The sequence below is a fragment of the Thamnophis sirtalis genome, unplaced genomic scaffold (genome assembly GCF_051295495.1).
Source record: "Thamnophis sirtalis isolate CommonGarterSnake01/CBP01778 unplaced genomic scaffold, rThaSir2_p1.2 scaffold_13, whole genome shotgun sequence".
Taxonomy (NCBI): domain Eukaryota; kingdom Metazoa; phylum Chordata; class Lepidosauria; order Squamata; family Natricidae; genus Thamnophis; species Thamnophis sirtalis.
The window spans coordinates 31,089,437-31,112,520 of NW_028261393.1; the positions used below are offsets into that span (position 1 = coordinate 31,089,437).

General features: G+C 41.1%; 1 protein-coding gene across 5 annotated transcripts in view; it reads left to right on the top strand.

Moving 5' to 3' along the window:
- The window catches only part of THRAP3 (thyroid hormone receptor associated protein 3), a 49,831-nt gene extending 26,981 nt beyond the window's left edge, over positions 1-22,850 (top strand). For 4 of the 5 annotated variants that reach the window (XM_014056524.2, XM_087727241.1, XM_087727240.1 and 1 more), the window contains exons 4-12: positions 1,120-2,001; positions 9,505-10,254; positions 12,603-12,775; positions 14,500-14,605; positions 17,048-17,132; positions 19,430-19,611; positions 21,112-21,307; positions 21,843-21,992; positions 22,181-22,850. In XM_014056524.2, the coding sequence (XP_013911999.2) occupies positions 1,120-2,001; positions 9,505-10,254; positions 12,603-12,775; positions 14,500-14,605; positions 17,048-17,132; positions 19,430-19,611; positions 21,112-21,307; positions 21,843-21,992; positions 22,181-22,402 (2,746 nt within the window). In that variant the 3' untranslated portion in view covers positions 22,403-22,850. The remainder of the gene's footprint in view (positions 1-1,119; positions 2,002-9,504; positions 10,255-12,602; positions 12,776-14,499; positions 14,606-17,047; positions 17,133-19,429; positions 19,612-21,111; positions 21,308-21,842; positions 21,993-22,180) is intronic. The other variant, XM_087727242.1, reaches the window with a different exon arrangement.
- The last annotated feature ends 234 nt before the right edge of the window (positions 22,851-23,084 follow it).

Below are 23,084 nucleotides of genomic sequence, written 5' to 3' on the forward strand. Positions count from 1 at the left end.
CTGGGTTTCCCTAGTCATAGTTTTGGCCTTCTGACTACATTGGCTTTCAAAGGTGATGTTATACTTTTTTTTAGCAAAATAAAATGGACTTGCTCAAAACTTTACACATGTCACACAGTACACATCCAGTGTTATATGAGTTTCCTATATAATCATAAGGCTTTGTCAGCTTTATAATAGACTATCTGATAACCCAGCGTTGCCCGGGTATTTATTTTTAAGGGGAAAATGTCCAGACCAAAGGTAATTTCTAGTGTTGGATTTTCCCCCCCTACCAGAGGAAGCCCCCTTGTGGAATACTGTAAAACTGTTACCATGGCAACTCCACTGCTGTACAGTAGAATCCATTTTATGGCAGTACCATAGAAGCCATTTTAAGGCACAATAGGCTGTATCTTAACAGAACACACAGCAAAAGGTGTTAGGGATGTCTTACCCCCATGGTATTTTTTTTCAAGAGAGTAAGTCATCTGTGTACTAAGCTTGGTTGAAATTGCTCAAGGCTTTCCAGAGTTATGCTGGAACACACACACACACACACACACACAGAGGGAGGGAGGGAGAGAGAGAGAGAGAATGGGAATTTATATGTTTCATTCAATCGCAGCCATGTGTGTTCTCTATTACAACGGGTTGTAGAAGACTGATAGTCCTTTGCAGTAGGCTAGGTCAGGAATGAGACATAAGAATTAGTGGAAATCTCTTATAGGGTGTAATAATAGAATCTCGAAAGCCTGACAAAGTTACCTTCTGCCTTCTCAAGAGTGAATCAAGACAAGATTATCTTGAGATTCTTTCCCATCCCTTCCTCTTTCCTAGGGCCAAATTTATTTATGTAATCATTCTTGTGTTCCTTTTTAAAAGTTATTTCCCTACTCTTCTACAAAGATAGATGCAGTCACTTATCTGAAATAGTATAGGTTCTCCTGCTTGAGCAAGAGGTTGGACTAGAAGTCCTCCAAGGTTCCTTCCATCACATTCATTCACTCCTTTTTAGTACGGAGGATTGTTTTGAGAAATTCTAGAAAGGGAATCTATCCTGTCATGCAAGAAAGAATAGGTTTTTGAATTACATTGAAAGGTATTATTATATTTACCAAATATCTTTTTTCTCTTCAGTTCTAGGTCCCGCTCAAGATCATATTCTCCATCTCATAACAGAGAGAGGAACCATCAGCGAGTATACCAGAACCGGGATTTTCGAGGTCATAACAGAGGCTATCGTAGACCCTATTACTTCCGTGGAAGAAATAGAGGATTCTACCCGTGGGGCCAATATAATCGAGGTGGTTATGGAAATTACAGATCTAATTGGCAAAACTACCGCCAAACGTATAGCCCTCGAAGAGGACGTTCTCGTTCTCGTTCACCAAAGAGGAGGTCTCCCTCTCCAAGATCCCGAAGTCATTCTCGAAACTCTGACAAATCATCATCTGATCGTTCAAGAAGGTCTTCATCATCTCGGTCATCTTCTAATCACAGCAGAGCCGAGTCCTCCAAACGTTGGTCGTTAAAGGAAAAGAAATCTAAGGAGGCTCGAGGGTCCCAAGGTGCTGGGGACAACCAAGGGGATGACTCCAAGGAACAAACCTTCTCAGGAGGAACTGCCCAAGATGTCAAGTCTTTAGAGGGGTCAAAACCCTGGCAGGATGTGGGAACCTACGGCACCAGTGCAGCCTCAAGGGCCTCTGCCCTAACAGAGTTGAGTCCCAAAGAGCGGAGTCCAGCGCTAAAGAGCCCTCTTCAATCAGTTGTAGTCAGACGGCGATCGCCCAGGCCAAGTCCACTTCAGAAGCCCAGTCCAACATCTTCCAATCCTTCCCAGCTGGGCTCAGCTCTGCAGAGTGGCAGCTCCTTTCAGGCAGGCTCACATCAGTTTGAGCATGGTTTAGCCAGCCTGAGCCCAACCAGGAAGAGCCCAGTATGCAAAAGCCCCACAACAATCAGTTCCATTTATGGGGCCTCTCAGAAGGAGGAAATAGGGTCAGCCTTTTCTAAGAGGCAAGTGATCTTAACTCCTGGAATTGATTAATTGTTCCTTTTTTTGGTTGGAAGCTGGATGCATAATTTAGCTGCTAAAATATAATGTGGGTTAATGGAATGATTGCCCTTTCTTTGATATGGCTGTCGAATAAGTTGTTCTTGGTGGAGTTGCAGTGGTTAGAGCAGTGTTTTTCAACCACTGTGCCGCGGCACACTAGTGTGCCGTGACGTAGTGTAAGGTGTGCCATGGGAAAAACACTTTATATATAGTCAATATAGGCACAGAGTTAAATTTTTTTAACATTTTCTAATGGTGGTGTGCCTCGTGATTTTTTTCATGAAAAAAGTGTGCCTTTGCACAAAAAAGGTTGAAAAACACTGGGTTAGAGTGCAGTACTGCAGGCTACTTCTGCTTATCACTGGCTGCCAGCAGTTGGCAGTTCGGGTCTCACCAGGCTCAAGGTTGACTCAGCCTTCCATCCTTCCGAGGTCGGTAAAATGAGGAACCAGATTTTTGGGGGCAATATGCTGACTTGTAACCCGCTTAGAGAGGGCTGCACTCTGAAGTGCTATTGCTATTGGATATTTACTGCTAGCAATGAATTGGATCCAGACTAAATTTGCTGCTATTCGTTCCAGTGAGATTTAAACCATAATGAAGAGCACTTTATATTTTAACAAGCTGTACCTAAACCAGGCTTCTTTTAAATCCAAACCATTTCATGAAAAAAGTAACTAAATTAAGTTAGAAGAAATAAAAGAGATATTTTGGGAAACTATTCCACACTGTGAATGAATATTTTACTTGGGTAGTTTTAAATACAAGAAACCCTCAACTTAGAAGCATTAGTTTAGCAACTGTTCAAAGTTACAATGGCACTGAAAAAGGTGATTCACAACAGATCCTTGCACGTCTTATGACTGTTGCAGCAACCACCACATAATCATGTGATCAAAACCTGGTAACTTGGCAACCGGCAGGTTTCTACCAATGGTTGCAATGTCCTGTGGCATAAGTCAAGGGCTACCTGTAATATTCACATAAATAGCTGAAGGTGTTTTTTGGTTAAAATTAATTGAATATCAGTAATGTTGCATTTCAGATTCAAAGCTCTACTCAAAATTAATATTTAGAAATATTTTAAAATAACCGTATTTATATATTCTAGAAATGGGGAGATAAATCTTCAAGTGGTTTGTATCCTAATTTAACAAATTAGGTACTAAATAGGTACAAATTACATATATACATTAAATATAGTTTGTAAAATGGCCATCAGAGAAGTTAAATGCAGTTTTGATTTGGATTGGATTCATTCCAGAATTCATCTTTTTCATGCATTTTCCAGAACTACCTGAAAGAGTCCCGCAGGACAGCTTGCAATTGGGATTTGGTCTTTGCCTGAGTGAGCGAACAAGTTTGGACTAAATTGTTAGAATGGAAATTGTGAACAGTGGAGCCAGGGAAACCTTGAATTCAGGCTTTTTGTGAAACCCAACCTGTGGCATTTTCCACACTAATTGAAATGGACCAATCACCAGTGCTTTAATGTTAGGTAGGCAGTAGAAGAAACTTCAGGCTTGTATTTTCTGCATCCCTGACTTGGCAACACTAAGCTTCTGTTTTAGATTACCATATTTTTCAGAGTATAGGATGCTCCGGAGTATAAGATGCACCTTAGTTTTTGGTGAGGAAAATAAGAAAAAAAAATTCTTCCTCTGCCTACCAGCATCCATCGGTATACATCTGGCTAGAAACCTTAGCAAACAGCCTGATCAGCTTCAGCACATTAGTTCGCTGGTTGTGAGTGCTCGCTTGCCTCTCCCACGTGCACCTCATTGGGGCTGATAAGCAGTTTCAAAAACAGCTGATCGTCGCAGGGAGCTCCAGTGAGTAAAGCAGGCAAAGCGCGGAAACAGACAAGGCAGCAGCTGTTCTGGGTTGCCATTTTGGCCTCTGTGCCTTGCGTTTTCAGCCTCTGAACACTCCGTTTGAGATGGGTTCAAGGCCAAGGGAATTCCAAAGCACATCGCCACCAATTGCCATCTGAAAACACAACGCGGGCAGAGGCCAAAAACGCTGTGCGGAGGCCTAAAATGAGATGGGCAGAGTGTGAAAGTGCGATGCACGGAGGCAACGATATGATCCCCACAGCCTTGAACGGGTCTCAAACGGAGTGTTCAGAGGCTGAAAACGTGAGGCGCAAAGGCCAAAATGGCAACCTGGAACAGCTGCTGGGGGGGGGCATAGTCTGTGGCAAACCCTGCAGCCTGGAACAGGTCTAAAACGTGACACGTGGGGGCTGGTGGGTGGGCAGCGCTACATTCGGTGTATAAGACACACCCAAATCTTCATCCTCTTTTAGCGGGGGGGGGGAGTGTGACTTATACTCCGAAAAATACGGTAAACCCAGTTTGTGGCTTTATCCAATACAAATCATGGATCAGAGAGGCTAGAGGTATCCAAATTATCTTATAAACTATAACCTGATGTTTACTGCCACTAATCGTAATACCTGTAAAAGTAGCCACATTAGGAAACAAAGCACAGCTAATTGAAAAGAGAAGCAAATGCTTTTGAATCTGGGAGCAGTGCCAGAGGAGGGTGCATAAGTCCCAAGGCTTACCTAGGTTCAGCCTTATATATTAGGGTTAAAATTCTGAATTTGGGGGAAAATAAAGAGTTAGAAAACATCCCTTTATCATCAAAAGGTACTTATTTTAAATGTAAAAACATGAATTTTTAACACAAAAATGCAGACATTTCAGCACTTTCTCAGTTGCTATTATTTTTAGAATTGGACAGATTTTTAACCAAGAATGGAAGGCAGTTCATTAGGATGCTTGTTGAGGTTTCCTGAAGGATTTAAATCCTTGATGTGTATCACAGTGCAAAGGCTCTGTGCTCTAGTAGGGTTCAGTCTTGAAGGGAAATGGCACAAATTGCACTGGGCAGTGCAAATTTAGGAAGAATTAACCCGCCCATTTCCGCCTTTCATTATTGGGGATTGAATGGCAGGGCAGAGCTGTCATTTAACTAATTATTTTTTTTTAGTTTTTTTTTAATTTTTAAAACAAACAACACATAAAATCTTCCTTTTTTACATACTGTAGAAAGTGTATCAGTTGGTTACAAAAGACTTTCGTACATCTCTTCCACAGTCATCAAGCATAATTCATATTAACTCAAGTATTTTAACTCAAATATTTATACATGTTACTGTCATCATACCACCATTTTCATTTGACTATAGTTGTTTAAATGTCCATCATAAAATATACCAAGATTTAATACATAACCACATACTGGCATTTCATTCACTATTTCTAAAATCCTCCAATGACACTAAATCCTTATATCCTATTCTAGCTAAACATCCATAATACTTAATAACAAAGTTTTCTATCCTTCTTTCCAAATCACTGTTTACAATTTACATCTCACTTCCTTATTGTACATATATATATATATATGGTTCCACCACAAAACCGTGCTCGACTAAACCACGTTGCTGACGTCATCAACAGGGCGACAACAGCATGGAGACAGAAGCACGCTGTAAACCCTAAACCTAAAATTAACTCCTAAACCTAAACCTAACCCCCCTAAACCTAAACCTAAACCTAATCCTAACCCTTAACCTAACCCTAACCCTTAATCTAACCCTAACCCTAAACCTTACCCTTACCTTAAGTTGAATTGGCTTGCTTTCAAAGCACTATTTAAAGCGCCCTTCTTTCTCTGTGCTGGCTGTTGTCGCCCTGTTGATGATGTCAGCGACGTGGTTTAATCGGGCGCGGCTTAGTCGAGCGCGGTTTTGACGGGTCACACACACACACACACACACACATATATATATATATATATGTTGTTGTTTTTTATTTGTGCTGATAAATAAAGGGAGACTAGTATAGCACAATATACTATATCAGCAAAAAAAAACAACACAAATATAACAGGCAACAGTAAAAATATTGGGTTTCTGTCGTGATGGACTCTTGTGACGAGCCGATTGACAGATGATGGAAGCAGTTAGCTTCCTCCCATAATTGGGGCTTACCAGGGGTTGTGACACTATATATATGTATGTATGTATGTATGTATGTATGTATGTATGTATATGTATATATATATGTATGTATGTATGTATGTATGTATGTATGTATGTATATGTTATTATCATTATCTCTCCTTTATTTGACTATATCCTGCATCATATCATTTTCCTCCTAGTAATCAAGACTTAACTGAATCTCTTAATTCTTTTTATTATTATTATTAACCTTTATATATAATCCAAAAGGGTTTCTAATCTTCCTTTCATGGGTACCATTCAATATTCATATCCAGTTATTACTTATCATAACACTACACATTGTATACATTATTATCATTATCAATTATTTATTTAACTATATTATCACTAAATTTTGCTAAGTTTAGCTAGTTTTAAATTATACTCTTCCATCTATCAACCTGTATCTTTCCAGTAACAAAACAGTGTCATATCTTCTGCCATTTGTGGCATCAGTCCTCTAATCATCTCCTTAATCAGCTTTGTATGGACTCCTTTTAGCAACTCTTTGCTTATAAGATATCTCATGTAATTTCAATGCCCTTCTTCTGTTTCCTTAATCTGCTTATCTTTGATTGTCGGTGGTGTTATCAAAATTATTGCTAATAAGATTTCTCTCTTTAAATCCATAAATTCTTTTATTTTTTCCTCTTCTGTATCTTCCCATCTAGGTAGGTTTCCCATCCACTTAATTCTTCTTTCAGTATTCCACTCTTTCCATTTTCAGAAACAAACCAATCACCATAAATATCAGCAGTTTTAATTTCTTTATATTCATTTTCCTCTTCAATTTTTTGGATTTTAACCGCCACTTTTTCCATTTGATGAACATCTTCAACTTCTCCGTCATATTTTACTGTTAGATGCACTAAGTAATCCAACTTCTTCTCTATCCTCTCACTTGTATTTGATAATTTCTGTATTTCTGAGAATATCTTTTGCAGATTTAAAACTTCTTTCTGGTGTTGAAATTGCGCCATGGTTTCCAGCTAACAAACACTACTACTCTAGCTTAGAAGGTTTTAGCAGAGATTAAGCATCACAATAACATTTCACCTTTCTCTGGTTAAAAATCTACTTCAAAGGAACATCTGTGTGTTTTTCTTCTTCTTATCACTCTCTATAAACAAGCTGTGAGTCCTTGAACTGCCAGGCCAGGATAATCAGTGAAAAAAGTTTTTCGTTTCCAATACACAAACATCTATCTTCCGAGTAGCAGCGTTACAATGTTACATTTCTTTGTTTCTTTTTGTATCTTTTTGTATTTCAAGTTTAAAAAAAGGTCTGATTCTTAAATGAGTTAGAAATACACCCACAGTAATGAAAGAGGAGAGTTTTAGTCCATAGATTACAGAGAATAGTCAAAGAAAAAAAAATAGAAGAAGGAAACTTAACCCGTTCATTTTAAAAAGTCTTTCCATCCGTAAAAATAGCATTTAAAAAGTAAAATAACCCACTGTTCAAAACCAGTCCAAATTTAATTTCGCCGCTTATTTCTTCTGTTCTCCAATTTAAATTACTTTTAAGATTTTTTTTATAGGCAGTCACTTTTAAAACAGTAAAAATTCCTCATCAGCTGAAAACACTTTCTCTTTCCATATCCTTCCGTTTTTGAGCCGCCCTGACTTCATCAACTATTTGGCTGGATTTTTTGTCACCGGCTTGAAGAGCTTCTCTTGGATCAATCAGAGACTTTGCGATGTCCCTGTGATCAGCAAGATGTATTCTTCCTGTTCACCGTCTCTATGGGACGGTTTAGGTCCATTTGGACCACCAAGAGGCAAAAGTGTCGACTGTGATCTGAGAGCATTGAGATCGCACGTCGTGGCTTCGGCTCCTCCTTCCCATTTAACTAATTATTGGCACTCCTACATGAAGGTATTTTTCCCCTAAACATATAACAATGATAGCTTACTTAAAAAAAAAAGATTTGATAATAGCAGTAGCACTTAGACTTATATACTGCTCCATAGTCCTTTACAGCACTCTCTTAGAGGTTCACAAAGCAGTGATTTACAAGATAAATGGCGCAATGGAACAATGTGGCCATTAATTCTGGGCATAACATAAAATTATGCCTCTGCTGTCCAGTGGGGAAATTGTTGTATTCTTATCAGGAAAAGCCAATTTTTAGATATTACTGGAATTGGGGTTACATTTATTTGTTGCTGTGTGGCAACACAAGATTTGGTGATCTAAGGCAGAGTGCAATTTGAATAGACTGATGATTTACGTTCACAATATAGGGAATAACAGGAATATATTTCTTCAGTTTACCATGTTGTATGGTATATTTTAAACTTAGATTCTACTTTTCTGAGAGAGTTCTAAAATGGTTAAACTATAGAATCCAGGATACATGGATACAAAAGAGTTGTTAAAATTGCATAACATAGGAATGTCTTTAGAGGCAGGAGGTAGGGGATTGGTCACAATTTAAATAGAAATCTGCAGATTTTTAACACTGTTGCCTCTTCAGTCATCCATTATTGCAAATAAGGTAGTGTAAGTCAGATTTCAGAACTGCTATAATCATAGTTCAGGAGCAGAACCTTTCTGGTATGCTTTCAGAAGCATACGTGAAAGAATGCACCCGGTATTTGTCGATTCTTGGGCTTCACTTTTAGCAAGTGTCAGTAGCTGTTCAAAAGTCAACTTGTACATCCAGTAAGAATTAAATAATGAAAGTAACAGTTTTGATATACATCCTTGGGCAGGAACATTACTTGCATGTTTTAAAAATAACATCCATGTTATGAAAAATCCATATCAATATACAGATGTTAATTTTAGCTGATTTGGTAATCTGGTAATTTACACATTCTTTTTAAAAGCCCGCTTAGTATGGAAGGATAGTTGTATTGCAGCTAGAGCTGTTTTGAATTCCACCTCTGATTGAACATTAAGCTGTTTTTAGAGCTAGATGCAATAATCACTGGAATCAGATTAAATCATCAGATCTAGTTAAACATTGCCATTCTTGATAAGTGTTCATTTCCTCCCAACCAATTAAGTATTTTCCCCATTAACATTTTTGCTTTTATTTGTGTTTTGAATTGTCTATAGCTTCCATAGGAGACATGCCTTCAAATATTTGAAGTAGCTTTTGAGCCTTTTATTTGTGTGTTACTTAAAAGCACAGCAGTGCTTCACCAAAGTGAAAATGTTGATGGGTTAATTCTTCAGAAACAGGTTTGTAAATGAATACACAGGTTGGGTAAGATCTTTTACATATTTTCTGCCTTCTAACTGTGGCAAAAGATTGTAGAAAGATTGACATTTTATTGCTGTTGCTAAGATATTTGTTCCCAGATTCAGGTGTTAAACAATACACAAGAAGCTAAATAAACATGGGCCACACATCATCAAACAGAATCTTTTCCAGATGGCTTGATTAGTTCTTCCAGGAATAACTGCCTGAAATATCCTCTCTCTTTACTCATAGGTACCTGGAAGAACAAAAAGCTGAGAATGGGAAGGACAAAGAGCAGAAATTGACGAATATAGAAAAGGACAAAATGAAAGAGAAAGGAAGCTTTTCTGAGATGGGATTAGCAGATGGTAAAACAAAGTTGGATCCTTATGCCTCTAAAGCAGATACAGAAAAGATTTATCGTGGGAATCAGTCCCCAAAGCGCTATAAAGTCCGAGATGATTTTGAAAAGAAAATGGCTGAGTTCCACAAGGAGGCCCACTACGGCAAAGAGGAAGCAGAGGAGGCAGAAAAGAAAGTCAAGGGCAAAGGACGGAAGGAATCCAATTTTGAGGAGGATGAGGAGGATGAGCCCAAGTTTGTGAAGACAGTGCCTGCTTCCAGCAAAAGCCAGGAAGAAGATCGGGCAGGCAAATGGGAAGGCCTGGTTTATTTACCTGCAGCCAAGGAGAAGACGAGGAAAGCAGAAGAAATGGCGGAGGAGTCCTACACTGACTCCTCCAAGAAAGACGAGAGGCAGGCGGCCAAAAGAGCAGAAGCTGGGCACCGAGGGTTTGTTCCAGAGAAGAATTTCCGAGTTACCACCTACAAAGCAGGCCAGGAAAAAGTGGCGACTTCTCCCCCACCCCGAAAGGTCCCAGAGAGCAGAGAGAAGCTGAGCATGCGGGGAGAGGGCCTGGCTGCAGGCAAATCCTCCTTCTCCATTACTCGTGAAACACAGGTCAACCTTCGAATGGATTCTTTTGATGAGGACCTTGCTCGGTGAGGCATTCAGCATGTCTGGCTTTGTAGGAAAAGGGAGGTTGGGGAAGATATGTATGCCTATTCTATTCCCTCTCAATAGAAAGGATAAATCAGGAGCTGTTTAAAAATAAGCCCAATTTTCTATTTATAGAGCACTGTGCACGCTCTTGCTGCTAAACTATATGGGTGCCAGTTGCTTCATAAAGAAAGTAGTATGAATGAAATATAATTTAGGTAACATTTAGTGTTAACTCAAAAAATGGGGGCTTTTTTTTAGCACACAATCAAAAGTAAAATATAACCCTCAGCCAAGGAAAAGTTGTGTGACCCAGGTTACCCTCTATATAGAATGAAAACTAAAAAAAGATCCTCACTGAAGCACCATAAGAGTGGCTATTGTTATCTTATTTATCTGATTTATATAGCCATTCATTGACTTACACTAAAATACATAAAATATTTAAAAACGCAATTGGAGCTGGGTTTTTTGCATGCAAACAGTTATCAACCCACCCAGAATATTGGCTCTGTCAATCAATCAGAATAGAAATGGAAGGAACCTTGGAGGTCTTCTAGTCCAACCTCTTACTTGAGCAGGAGACCCTATACCATTTTTGAGAAGTGGCTGTCCAGTCTCTTCTTAAAAGCCTCCGATGATGGAGCACCCACAACTTCTGGAGGGAAGCCATTCCATTAGTTGATTGTCCTCACTGTCAGGAAGTTTCTCCTTAATTCCAGGTTGCTACTCTCCTTCATTCATTTCCTGCTGTTGCTTCTTGTCCTGCCTTTTGGTGGTTTGGAGAATAATTTGATCCCCTCTTCTTTTTGGCAGCCTCTCAAATACTGGAATACTGCTATCATGTCACCCCTAATCCTTCTTTTCTCTAGACTAGCCAGACCCCAATCCATCAACCATTGTACATACCGTATTTTTTGGAGTATGAGACGCATCTTTTTCCCTCAAAAAAGTGGCTGAAAATCTGGGTGCGTATTATACACTGAATACAGTATTTTTTGCCTCCCGAAACCCCACCCTCTTCACCAAAATGGCCCTGCAGAGCCTGTAGAAGGCTTTCAGAGAGCTCCTGGGGGCTGGGGAGGGTAGAAATGAGTGAAAAACGGGTCGTTTTTTTGCTCAATTTTGCCCACCCAGCCCCTAGAAATACTCTATAAGCCCCCTAAACTCTATGCATGCAATTTTTTTTGACAAAAAACAGGCCCGTTTTTGCTTGGTTTGGGGGGGGGGGGCAACCCCCAGAAGCACTCTGCAAATCCCCTAAAGGCTATTCATGTTTTGGGGATGTTTGCAGAGTGCAAAAACTTTTTTTTTCAGTTTGCCTTTCAAAACCTTGGTGTGTCTTATACTCCGGTACGTCGGGAAAGAGCCGAGGTGGTGCAGTGGGTAGAGTGCAGTACTGCAGGCCACTTCAGCTGACTGCTATCTGCAATTCAGCGGTTCAAATCTCACCGGCTCAGGGTTGACTCAGCCTTCCATCCTTCCGAGGTGGGTAAAATGAGGACCCAGATTGTGGGGGCGATATGCTGACTCTGTAAACCGCTTAGAGAGGGCTGAAAGCCCTATGAAGCGGTATATAAGTCTAACTGCTATTGCTATTCTACTCCGAAAAATATGGTATGTTTTTGGCTCCAAACCTTTAATCATCTTTGTTGCTCTTCTTTGCACTTTTTCCAAAATATCAACATCTTTTTTTTATGTTGTGACCAAAACTGGGTGCAGTATTCCAGGTTTGGCCTTACTGAGGCTTTATAAAGTGGTACTAACACACCCACACACCCAGAGTTCCAGATCCATGCACAAAACCACTCTTGGTGTAATTATATGCATGTCTATAAAAATAACCAATGCTTATTAGATCTCTCCTGAAATCTGACTAATAATTACTGTTTTTAATCCAGGTTAACTCAGATGCAGTTATGCTACTAGTGGTATAGAAGTCTCATTCTCTCGGCCAGTGAAAATGAAGATTCAAATGTCACTTAAGCATGGCCAAAAGCCCTTTATATGCCTGTGTTTAGACAATACATAGTGTCCAGCACTTCTGTTTCAAACCTTGCCAGTCTGAAAAGTGGCATGCACATAGTAGTAGCTCTTGTCCCTAAGAGCTGTGAGATGAAAGCCATTCCCATTCCTCTCTTCTTGAAGCTGGGCTACAGTGAGAAGATATTAGTATGGATCTAGTTTGGAGAAATAATACCAGAAGAATAATCGTCAGAATCGGGGGATTACCATAATCTCTTGACTTTTAGAGTGCCACATTTCATATCACTATGATTTCCAGTCTGGAAGTGGCCTTCTGTGGCAGCTGTAATCATTCATACATGATCTTTTACGTGTGTCTTTACAGCCCAAGTGGGATTTTGGCACAGGAGCGCAAGTTATGTCGTGATTTGGTGCACAGCAATAAAAAGGAACAGGAGTTCCGTTCCATTTTCCATCACATCCAATCAGCCCAGTCTCAGCGAAGTCCCTCAGAACTCTTTGCCCAGCATATAGTGACCATTGTCCATCATGTGAAAGGTGAGTTCCCTGGACTTTGTAGGCCATCCTGGCACCGCTGCTTTCTCAGAAATTGGTGCACGCTTCTCTCTGTTTCTTCTCAGCAGAATAAATGGGGAAATTCTTCCATAGGAAAGATGTAGTAAATTCTGCAACATGCAGGAGAGTGGATTAATAACTGCCTTGGGCAGCAAGTTGGACTAGAGGACCTCCAAAGTCCCTTCCAGCCCTATGATTCATTCCTATGTAGGCAGAATTTTTGAAAGATTCTGGAACAATTTCTTCATTTTGCCTCTTAGCTGATTTTGATTCAGTTCCAGTTGAACTTCTATTTAGTTCTTCTTCTAAGATGAGTCAAACAGAAATAAATTAACCCAAATCATTTTATCTATTCCTGATTGTTGCAAATTAGTTATGTATTTATGGTTTTCATATATATCAGTATTTTAAATAGAAATCACAGCAGTAGTTTAGGGGTGTTATAAACTCTATGGAGACTGTTTTGAAGAGAAAGTCCACAGTCAGGTTGCTGGCCCAGCATCCCAGTCTCTCAGAGGAGGGAGCTTTATGCATCATGCTGAGATTAGCATGTGGAATGGTACAGTTCTGTTTGAAAGAGATGGGAAATATCTGGAAATGAAGTTATAAAAGCTCACAAGTTAAAACTAGTATTTTGAATGGTACCCATAAACCTAGAGGAAGCCAATGCAGCATCTGTAAAACCAGAGTTACTCACCTGCCAGCTGTAGGCAACCACCTTTTGTGCTAATTGAACTTTCCCAATAGTCTTCAAAGTCAGCCCCATATAAAATTCCTAGTAGCGTTGAGCCAATAGGAAAGCAATTTCAAAGTGGGAACATGTATTGAATCTGGACCTAAAGGACCCATGCAATAGCTGCCTATCAGTAGATAGAAACAGTGAACTGCCCACTCCAGAACTAAACAGTTTCACTTGAGTTACTGTGCATGACCTTTGTGAACAATTGGTCACAACATTGTCACAAGGAGAAGATGTGTAGCCCTAAAATGCACATTGCAGGATTCTGAAGCCTTGCTATTGAATTGCAGCAACCTTATTAGGAAACACAATAATTCATAGGGGAATGGAATGGAATAGAACTTTATTGTTACTTTAAATGTACAATAATCAGCATACATTAAAATGAAATTTCTTTGCATTCAGCTCTCAAAAGACAACCATTATACATAAACACACCCCACACACACATGACCCAGAGAGACAGATTAGGCTGCCTGGAGAAAATAGTTACTGGGCTGTAGCCCCATGGGGTAGCTGGCCTTCTCTGAGCCAAGAGAAAGAAAACAATTCTCCACATATGGCTTAACATTATTGTCTGCTTCCTGTTCTTTCCACTTCTTTGTCTGCTTCTACCTAAAAAAACGGATTAAAATGTCTGAAATTCAGGTGTCTGGAATAAAAAGTCTAGGAGCAGGATAGTTAACGAAAGTGAAGAGTGGCATGGAACACTTCTTATTTTTCAGGAGGCTCCTGCTCCACTTCACGCTTAGTAGCATCTGGTGGCTTTAGTGCCAGGAGGAGCTTCCAGTTAAAAGACTTTTATATGTCTAAGCAGTGAGGTGGATCCTGTCCTCTTTCTCTCTTCATCCCCTCTTCACTTCTCTACTGTTTGCTTCTTGAATCTGTTGCAGAGCCCACTTTTATCTTGTCCTAAAGTCTATATACAATATTAACAATATGGTGTTTCCTCATCGCAAACCAACAGAGCATCACTTTGGGTCTTCAGGAATGACGTTGAATGAACGCTTTACAAAATACCTCAAGCGGGCAGAGCAGGAGTCGGCTAAGAGCAAAAGCCCTGAAATCCACAGGTGAGTGGAACTTGGCATGAAAGCAGAGTAGACTCAAGTAGGAGAACCGAGAGAGCCTTAGCATGGGACATACACAGGAGGAGAGATTTCAGGATTTTAAGGCTTGCATTAGAGGTGGACCCAAGTGGTCTTTTAAAAGATGCAGAACTGGGTGCACGATTTCCCTTACAGAGAAAGGAAAAGGATCGGGAAACGGGGGAATCTGCTGGCTGCTGGAAAGGGGACCATTTCTACAGTACTCCACATCCATATATAACTTTCAGCAACCTCATAACCAAAAGAAGCCCAGGCGAAAATCACGAAGGCTTTAAAAGCCTTTGTGGTTCAGGAAGTCTACCTGATTGTCCTGACTTCCTTCCCCCAGCCCCAATATCTCACAGGTTAAAACTCTTATTGCTATGGCCACAGATTCTGTGCAAAAATGTCAATAATTAGCCAAAAAAAAGTATGAGTGCTGAAACTGTATTGAATTTCCTGAACATTTAGCAGGATCCCATAAATTGAGACTTGTTTCCCCAATACTAAGGACCAAAAGCAAACAGAAGCTTCAAGGAAGCCAAATTCTGGGACGTTAGATCGTTCCATCTGATCTAACGTTTATAAGCTTTGCAGTGTTGCAAGAAAATGTACATTTATCTCTCAACATATCATTGCCTTACCCAGGATTAGCAATGGCAGCTTCTCCAAGGCCATGGGGGGTCTCACAATCAGGGTACCAAAAGGTGGCATAACATCCATGGTTAGGTACCGTTATACGAGCTTATTATTACAATCATTAGTATCCACCTGCTACAAGATGCCAAGCGGTTCAGTCAGTCAAACATCACAAGATGTTGTAAGGATGAAGCTCATTCCAGCAAGACGCAATGGCTATAGACCATCCAGTTCCAGCTCTAGATGTTGGTCTAGTGCATAGTTTTGGGGAAGGAGGCAAGGGGGAATGGACTCCGCTCTTGCTCAAGGAGTGGTAGAAGATGTGACCAAGAAAGCTTTTGCCTAGATTCATCCCTTTCTTGGGTTATGTGGCTCTGTTTATAGTCATTTATAGGATATCTTGTGTGTGGATTTGATTTAAATTCAGACGCTTGAAAATTGACTCATGATGGTTGCAATATCCTGGTGTGATGTGATCATCTTTTGCAACTTTCTAGCAAGCCAAATCCATGGGAAAGCCAAATTCACTCAACAAACGTGTCACTAACTGCAGTGATTCACTTAAATGCCTCACTTAGCAATGGAAGTGTTTGGCTTAGTTGTGGTCGTAAGTCAAGGACTACTCTAGTGCACTTTATAGAGAGCTGCCCTTGAAGACTACTTGAGGCTACAATTGGTCCAAAATGTCATGGCAAGAGCAGTTACTTGCTATGTCCATGTGGTGCTGCTCCTTCTCAAGGGGCCTTGGTGGGCCTCCAGGTGCAGTTGAGGGTGCTAGTTGCCATCTGTAAGCTACACAGTGTAGGGCTATCTGCAGGCCCCCCCTCTCTGCAGTTGTGCCTGCCTGTCCAATAAGTCTGGCCTGCATTGCTTATCCAACAATGGTGTCTACTGGGGTGCAGAGCCTCCTGTGTGGTTTTGCCTGCCTTTTGGAACAACCCATCCCCCACATCTGTCTGGCGACCCTGCCTGCCTTTAAAAGACCTGACTCATTCCACAGGCATTGGGCAGAAGGTTTTTTCCTTTTATAAACTATAAAGCTACCAGTAAAGGAGAATATTTGTGGCTCAGGGTTGAACCCTTCACTCATAAAACTGTCCACCCGCACAATGAGTCCCGGTGATTGCATGGTAAGCACAAGGATACAGTACTATTTTAAAAATCCATATGTTGTTGAAACAAAAACAGGCATTAAAAGACAAACCTGCAGGATCCCAAAGCTGAAGGAAGAGCAAACTTCTCAGAGCTGTTTTGAGCACAGCCAGGGCTGAGACACTTTGGAGGGCTGCTGTTCCAGAATGCAGGTGGTGAAAGAATTGTGCTGCTTGTGGTAGTTTCTTCCTTTGGTGAAGAAGTCATTTTTATTTTCTTTGTTGTATTGTTTTTAACTATTGTAAGCCATTTGGAGATACACATCAGTGGAAAAAGAAATAAGGACTCCCTCCCACCAAAGACCCAACATAGCGATCTTAATGAAAATGCAGTTAAAATCAAAGGAATACACACTGAAAATCAAGTAATTAAAACTAAACAGCCTCCCAACTTCCTATTGAGCTATAGCAGATAAGACAGAGACAGGCAATTTCCTTTTTACAACTGCTGAAAAATAATCTGAAGAAAGTAATCCCCATCTTTTAAGAGTGGGACGAGAGTTGTTCAACTTGAGATGACTTTACTCCTAGTCTTAAAATCTCAGGGTGAAACTGACCAGGTTTGTACATAATCTGAACAGCAAAAAAGACCAAAAAAAATATATCTCTTAATCGTGACTTGCCTTTCTGTGTTTAGGAGGATAGACATTTCTCCAAGTTCTTTTAGAAAACATGGATTCTCACAAGAGGAGATCAAAAGTTCCAAAGAAGCAAGCTACAAGGTGAATGGATGCTTTTGATTTGGGTTCATATGTGTGCTTTGGGCATGAACTTTGGTTTTTTTTAAAAAAAAAAAGTGATTTTTTTTTTAATTTAACTTGCTCTCTACTTAAGTTTGTGTTTTTCTTTCAAGGATGGGCATAATTCTAAAAATGAACTACAAAGGGTTAATTTTTATTAAAAAATGTATCAACAACCTTTGTGAAGTGGTTAGAAATATGGTAAATGACCACAAAATCAATTGAGGTTGAGCTTGAGACAAAAAGTGGATTTTTGGAAACAAGTGGCCTTGATGATGGAAGAGACTTTTTGTGATATTTTGATGCTTGTAAGTATAACTAAATCACTTGTCTTACCCGTGATATTTTCCAACCATGTTTTCAAAAAGCCATGCATGTAAGAAAGAGGAAATTAAATCAAATTGTAAATAAGCCGAATCAAAGAACATTTTTGCTAATGTGTCATTTCCTGTTGAAATCTATTCGTTTATTTTAAAATACTGTTGAAACTGGAAGCCTTTTAGATATGCACACTAAAATTTCAGTAGGCCCTTTATTTTAATATTATTTATAGTTTTTAAACAAAAGTATTTCATCTTTAAACATTGTCTCTTCACCTTCATGCAAGTTTGTTTTAAAATATTTTAACAATGCTATGAAACTTTTACTTTCCTATCATGCCTGTGTTCTCTGTTTATCAAAACCCCTGTTGCTTCTGAAAGACAATAGATGAGCCCCGATGGTGAACACAAAGTTATGTTATGTGCATGTGGACACATGAATAGGGACATTCTTCTGATTGGCAAACAAGAGGTTCTTAGCTCTGTGAGGAATGGAGTGGATGGCTACATCTCCGGGTTTGGATGGTGATACTTGGTGACAAACCAGTTTCCACTGTGATGATAAAGTCGTGTTTGTCTTCTGAACTGCAAAGGGTTGTTCTTCACCTGTGGAATGCACAAGCTCAAAAAAATAAAATCTCCCAAGAACAAGTGCCAATTTCTGCTCTAATGGGGCTATCCTATATTTTTACTGGGAGGGGTACTATAGACTTGTGTAAGTACTGCTTTAACAGAGAGCTGCTAATGCTTCTCGTTGGGGTTAAGGGAACTCTTCTTTGGCCTGTTATTGTGCGGTCTTGCCTTGTGCCAGACTGGAAGCTGCTGAATTGGTTCAAGGCCCTGCGTGGATCAACTGTTTCATTATAACGTAGCAAGACTTGTACATATCTAAAATGATTTTTTGGATGGATAATTGCAGTGCTTCCTATGAAGGCTTGGCTTTGCCATAAAAATTAGTTTTCTGACTACAGAATTTTCTCTGGTTCCTGCTTATTCCTTTCTCCTTTTCTGCTCTGGAGAAAATCTCTCAATCTCCAAGGATATCTGACGGTTATCTGCAGTTCCATTTATTATGCTGGTGCTAAATAAACATGTTAATAATTCAGAAGCAGCTATTAGTTGCAGTTAGTTGCATATTTATTATATTTTCAAAGTTCAGTGATTCAAAGGAGTCATATCTCCAATAGCAAAGAGTAGGCTTGGCAAGGAGCAAGAAGGAAGTGAGGAAAAGAGGAGACACATAGTCCATTGCTGAGCAGTTGAAGGGTTCCTTTGGGCAGATGAAGCTATGAAAGAGGCCCAGGCACCAGATTTGTCTCCTGGGCCCAAACTGCTTTCTCCTTCATTTGGTCTCCATCAACAGAAGTCTTTTCAGGCTTGTCTTTGTGTATATGTGCTTGATGTGAGTCTTAACAAATCTAAGCTTAAGTGGTGATTCTTAACAAGAGTCTTCAAAATGCATAGGTGTTGGAGGGAGAGTGGACAAAAATATGGACTTATTGGGTTGCTCCTACATATAAATCGACGGCTTCCCATTCTTGGGGAAGGGATCTTTTTTTTTTTTAGGAAGAGGGGGATTCTATGGTTTTTAAGTCAATTTCCTGCAGCATATGATAAGTATTCTTCCCTGCCCCAAATGGAAGTGATAGCTTTTGGTTTCATTTATTGGTGGCAGCCCTTGAGGTTGCCCAGAAGGGTTTTGGCTTTGGTTGAGTTTCTCTTTCATTTTACCTGGTTGAATACCTTGGCCAAGACCCTTCTGTCCTCTGTCTGGGAGAGAAATGTCTGCAGAAAGACTGGGAGAGTTTCTCTGTTTTCAGACAATTTGTTTGGGAGCAGCAACATAAGGTGTGTGATGTCCTTGGTGGTTCCTGCCCTAAATAAGATCAATGCTGCATCTGTGATGAAGCTGCTAAAGGCTCAGTTTAAAATCCTTTCCTGCTGTTTTTCTTCTTCCAGGCTGAGAGCAAATACAAAGATGATCCAGTTGACCTGCGCCTTGACATTGAAAGACGTAAAAAACATAAGGAGAAAGATAAGCGAGGAAAGTCGAGAGAATCTGTGGAGTCCAGGCCTTCCAGTCATTCAAGAGAACGATCAGCAGAGAAAACTGAGAGGCCTCACAAAGGCTCCAAAAAGAAGTACGCCAGAGGGAAGCCTGTCTCCCCCTGTCTTATTCTTTCCTTTTTATTGAAACGGTTCCATGACCTGCAGAACACCGCCCCCCCCCCCATCCCCACCCCCGGTTAGTAATGAGGAGAGTCTTTCCCAACCTTCCTGTCCTCAAGAGGTCTGGAGCAAGAGGAACATTGAACAACCTGATGCCCCTTTACTGCAGATTCATCAGATCCAGCTGCCACCTCATCCAAGCAGGGCAGAGCACACTTTTCAAGACTTTTCATTTTCAACACTTTTCAGTTTCAAGACGGCAGAATAACAACATTTATGATTTGGTTCTATTCCCCATTAAGAGAGGAGGATGGGGCTCTGTCAAGTTGCCAGGATTCATGAGATCTAACTCTGTACCGTCTTCCTGCTCCAACTTGCCCAGAGACTGGAGCAATTCACATGTTGTTCCAGGGCCAGGGGAGATAGATCAAATTTGGCCTCGTGCAGAGTTTTTGTCTACTCAGACCCCCTTTACCATGAAGGTATATTGAGAATGTTCTCACTTTCCCTTGTCTCTGTTAAAAATGAATCACTCTTTTTTTTAAGAACTTGGATATTGAAGGATATATAAGAAGACAAAGTAACAGGTTACCTTGCACAATATGTGTGCCCTTTTTTTACTTTAGCAGCTGCTTCACTGAAGTCAGCTTTGCAGTCCTGCAGAAATTGAATTAGCGTTTGAAGAGCTGCTTTCAAGAGAAACTAGGCCTGTGGGACTCTCTCTGGTGATACCTGGACTGGGCTAAAGCAGCCGTATCCTGGTTTCCATTGATTGTTCACCTGGAGTCTAATGACATACAGTTTAATAAATTAGCAGCACAGACAACAGTCAGTTCCGTCTTTTTCATAGCTATAAAAATAAAATGTTGACAAGGAAGAAGAGAGATGGCCAGTGTTTTTGCAAGATTCCCCAAGATTGGGATTAAACAACTGTCCTTCTTGCTCTTAAAACAGAGAAATCTGAGACCTAATTATTGGCCCATTTGTTTATGGAGTGCAGTCAATGAAGGCATTGCACCTATAAATTTATTTTGGCTGCTATAGAAGGAAAAGGATTGACTGAGTGGTAATTTTGTTTTCAGGAATTAGATCTTTTCCTTGGGGAGAGAGTGGGACCAAGGCAGCTACTTACCTTTGTATCATTTGTTGGCTGTGGCTGCCCAGCTATGCCCTCTCGACTCTGAACCGGGCTGCACAAGTAGCGGGCAAGTGTGCATGCACATGCAAAGCTCCCTTTGTGCAAGTGGTGGGTCCGTGTGCGAAACCATCCTCTTCCCCCCCCCCCCCTTGCTGGTCCGCAGAGTTGGAAAGGTTGGGGGTGGCTCCTCTGGCTCCAGTTTTCCATAGGACAGATGGCAGTGCGGGCCCTGACCCATTTTTAAGATAGTGTCTCTCCCACTAACAAGTAAAGGGATTACAGAGTCTCCGTGATTCTGCTTCGAGCCAGCTCTTCTGTGTCTTTGCTGTCCCAGGAAACACCGACGTGTCCGGGAGAGATCGAGGTCAAGCTCTTCATCCTCACAGTCTTCACGCTCCTATAAAGCAGATGAGTATCCTGAGGAAACTGAGGAACGGGAGGAGGCCCCTGCCCCCGGCTTTGACAAATCCCGCCTTGGCACCAAGGAGTTTGCCGGCCCAAGCGACCGAGGCAGAGCCCGAGGAACGTTTGTGAGTATACCTCTCCTGGGTCCTGCAAAGCCCCTCCAGAGATTATCACCACTGGACTGCTTAGTTGGACAAAAGGAGAAAAACTATTACAGTTCGAGAATTATTGTATTACCTGCCACTAATTAATTTTAATTAATTTAATCTAGATTTTATCCTGGCCCAGCCTGCATTCCAGTGCTCATGGCCAAATGTGATCCTTGGCCCTAAAGGTGTCTCATTCTGTGACTTAAGATCATCTTCTGCTTTGAGCTCTTTAGGCCCCTGTTTGAAAATAGTATATCTCAATATTTCCAAACTCTGATGGAGCATAAACACGGACTGATCTCTCCAGAGTGATTTTTTTAAAATGTTGAACTTAATCAAAGCAGCCTGTGACTTCCACTTGTCTTCAAGCCCTTTCCTGAGGCAAAGAAAACCCCTCCATTTAGGTTTCCCTTTTACTTGCCCATTTGAGTAATTGCCCCCCCCCCATCCCAGAGCAAATTGGCAGAGAAGGGGCTTGAGACTCAGCCCTGCTCTGCCTCCTCCTCTTTAGCAGCAGTTCCGGGCCAGAGGCCGTGGCTGGGGAAGGGGTACCTTTTCCGGCAACACCAACAACAGCGGCACCAGCGCTGACTTCCAGAAGCGAAACCGGGAGGAGGACTGGGACCCCGAATACACACCCAAGAGCAAGAAGTACTACTTGGTGCGTGAGCTCCTCCTCCCGTTGGGTGGGGCTGGGCGATTCTGACCCTTTGGGCAGAGCTTGCCTGGTTGCGATTGAGGTCCTCCCCGCCAGAGCCAGCCTCCCATTTGCGTCAGGGGCAGAGGAAGAGGGGGGAGCGGGGGTCTCAGTGGCCAGATCTTACCAGCTGACTCCTTTTTCTCCTTCAGCACGATGACCGGGAGGGCGAAGGTGGTGAGAAGTGGGCGAACCGGGGCCGTGGTCGTGGCCTCTTCCCCCGAGGCAGGGGCCGATTCCTGTATCGCAAGTCAAGCACCAGCCCCAAGTGGGCTCACGACAAGTTCAGTGGCGAAGAGGGCGAGATAGAGGACGACGAGAGCGGGCCGGAGAACAGGGAAGACAAGGATGTCCTCCCACCTGTGGCAGAGTAGGAGCCGCTGGTGACGCGAGGATTGGGGGGGGGGGCGTCTTCGATCCTGATTGGCTAGTTGAATGTTTTCATGCTCTTTGATTTCTCAGTGACCCTGGAGGACGGTAGAGTTGTGCCCGCTATTTTTGGCAATCATTTCTGTCTTTTTTAAATGTGGTGATAGAGATGAGTAATGACTTGCTCTTTTGTTTTCCTTTTTCCTGTTTGTGGATTTTTAAAAAAAAATCCTTTATTTTAAGCATTTAGATATATATTGACAATATGCCTTTAAATGGTTAATTTCAGAAAGCTCTTCATGAATATATACATATAATGAATAGAGGGGGGGAAGAATAAACATCTGAATAGAAACTATTGGGACCAAACTCTCTAGCGTTTTTAATTTACAGGAATTTTTCCCCAACTGAATTTAAAACTCTATCTTTTAAAGGTTTCCCCCCCCCCCCCCGCGCGCGCGCGCCTTTTCTGCTGAAATTTTAAAGAGAGCATGGCACAGTGGGGAACTTCATTTTCCTCCTTTCATCCAATTACAGATCTCTTCTTGAATGATGTTAGCAACTTCATTTTTTCATCCAGACTCCTTTCATACTTCTTTTCCTTCCCAATGTCAAATTGAACACATTTTCAGGATCACAGTTTTATAAGAAACTTCTGAATATAGTAGATTAAAAAAAGCCTATAGC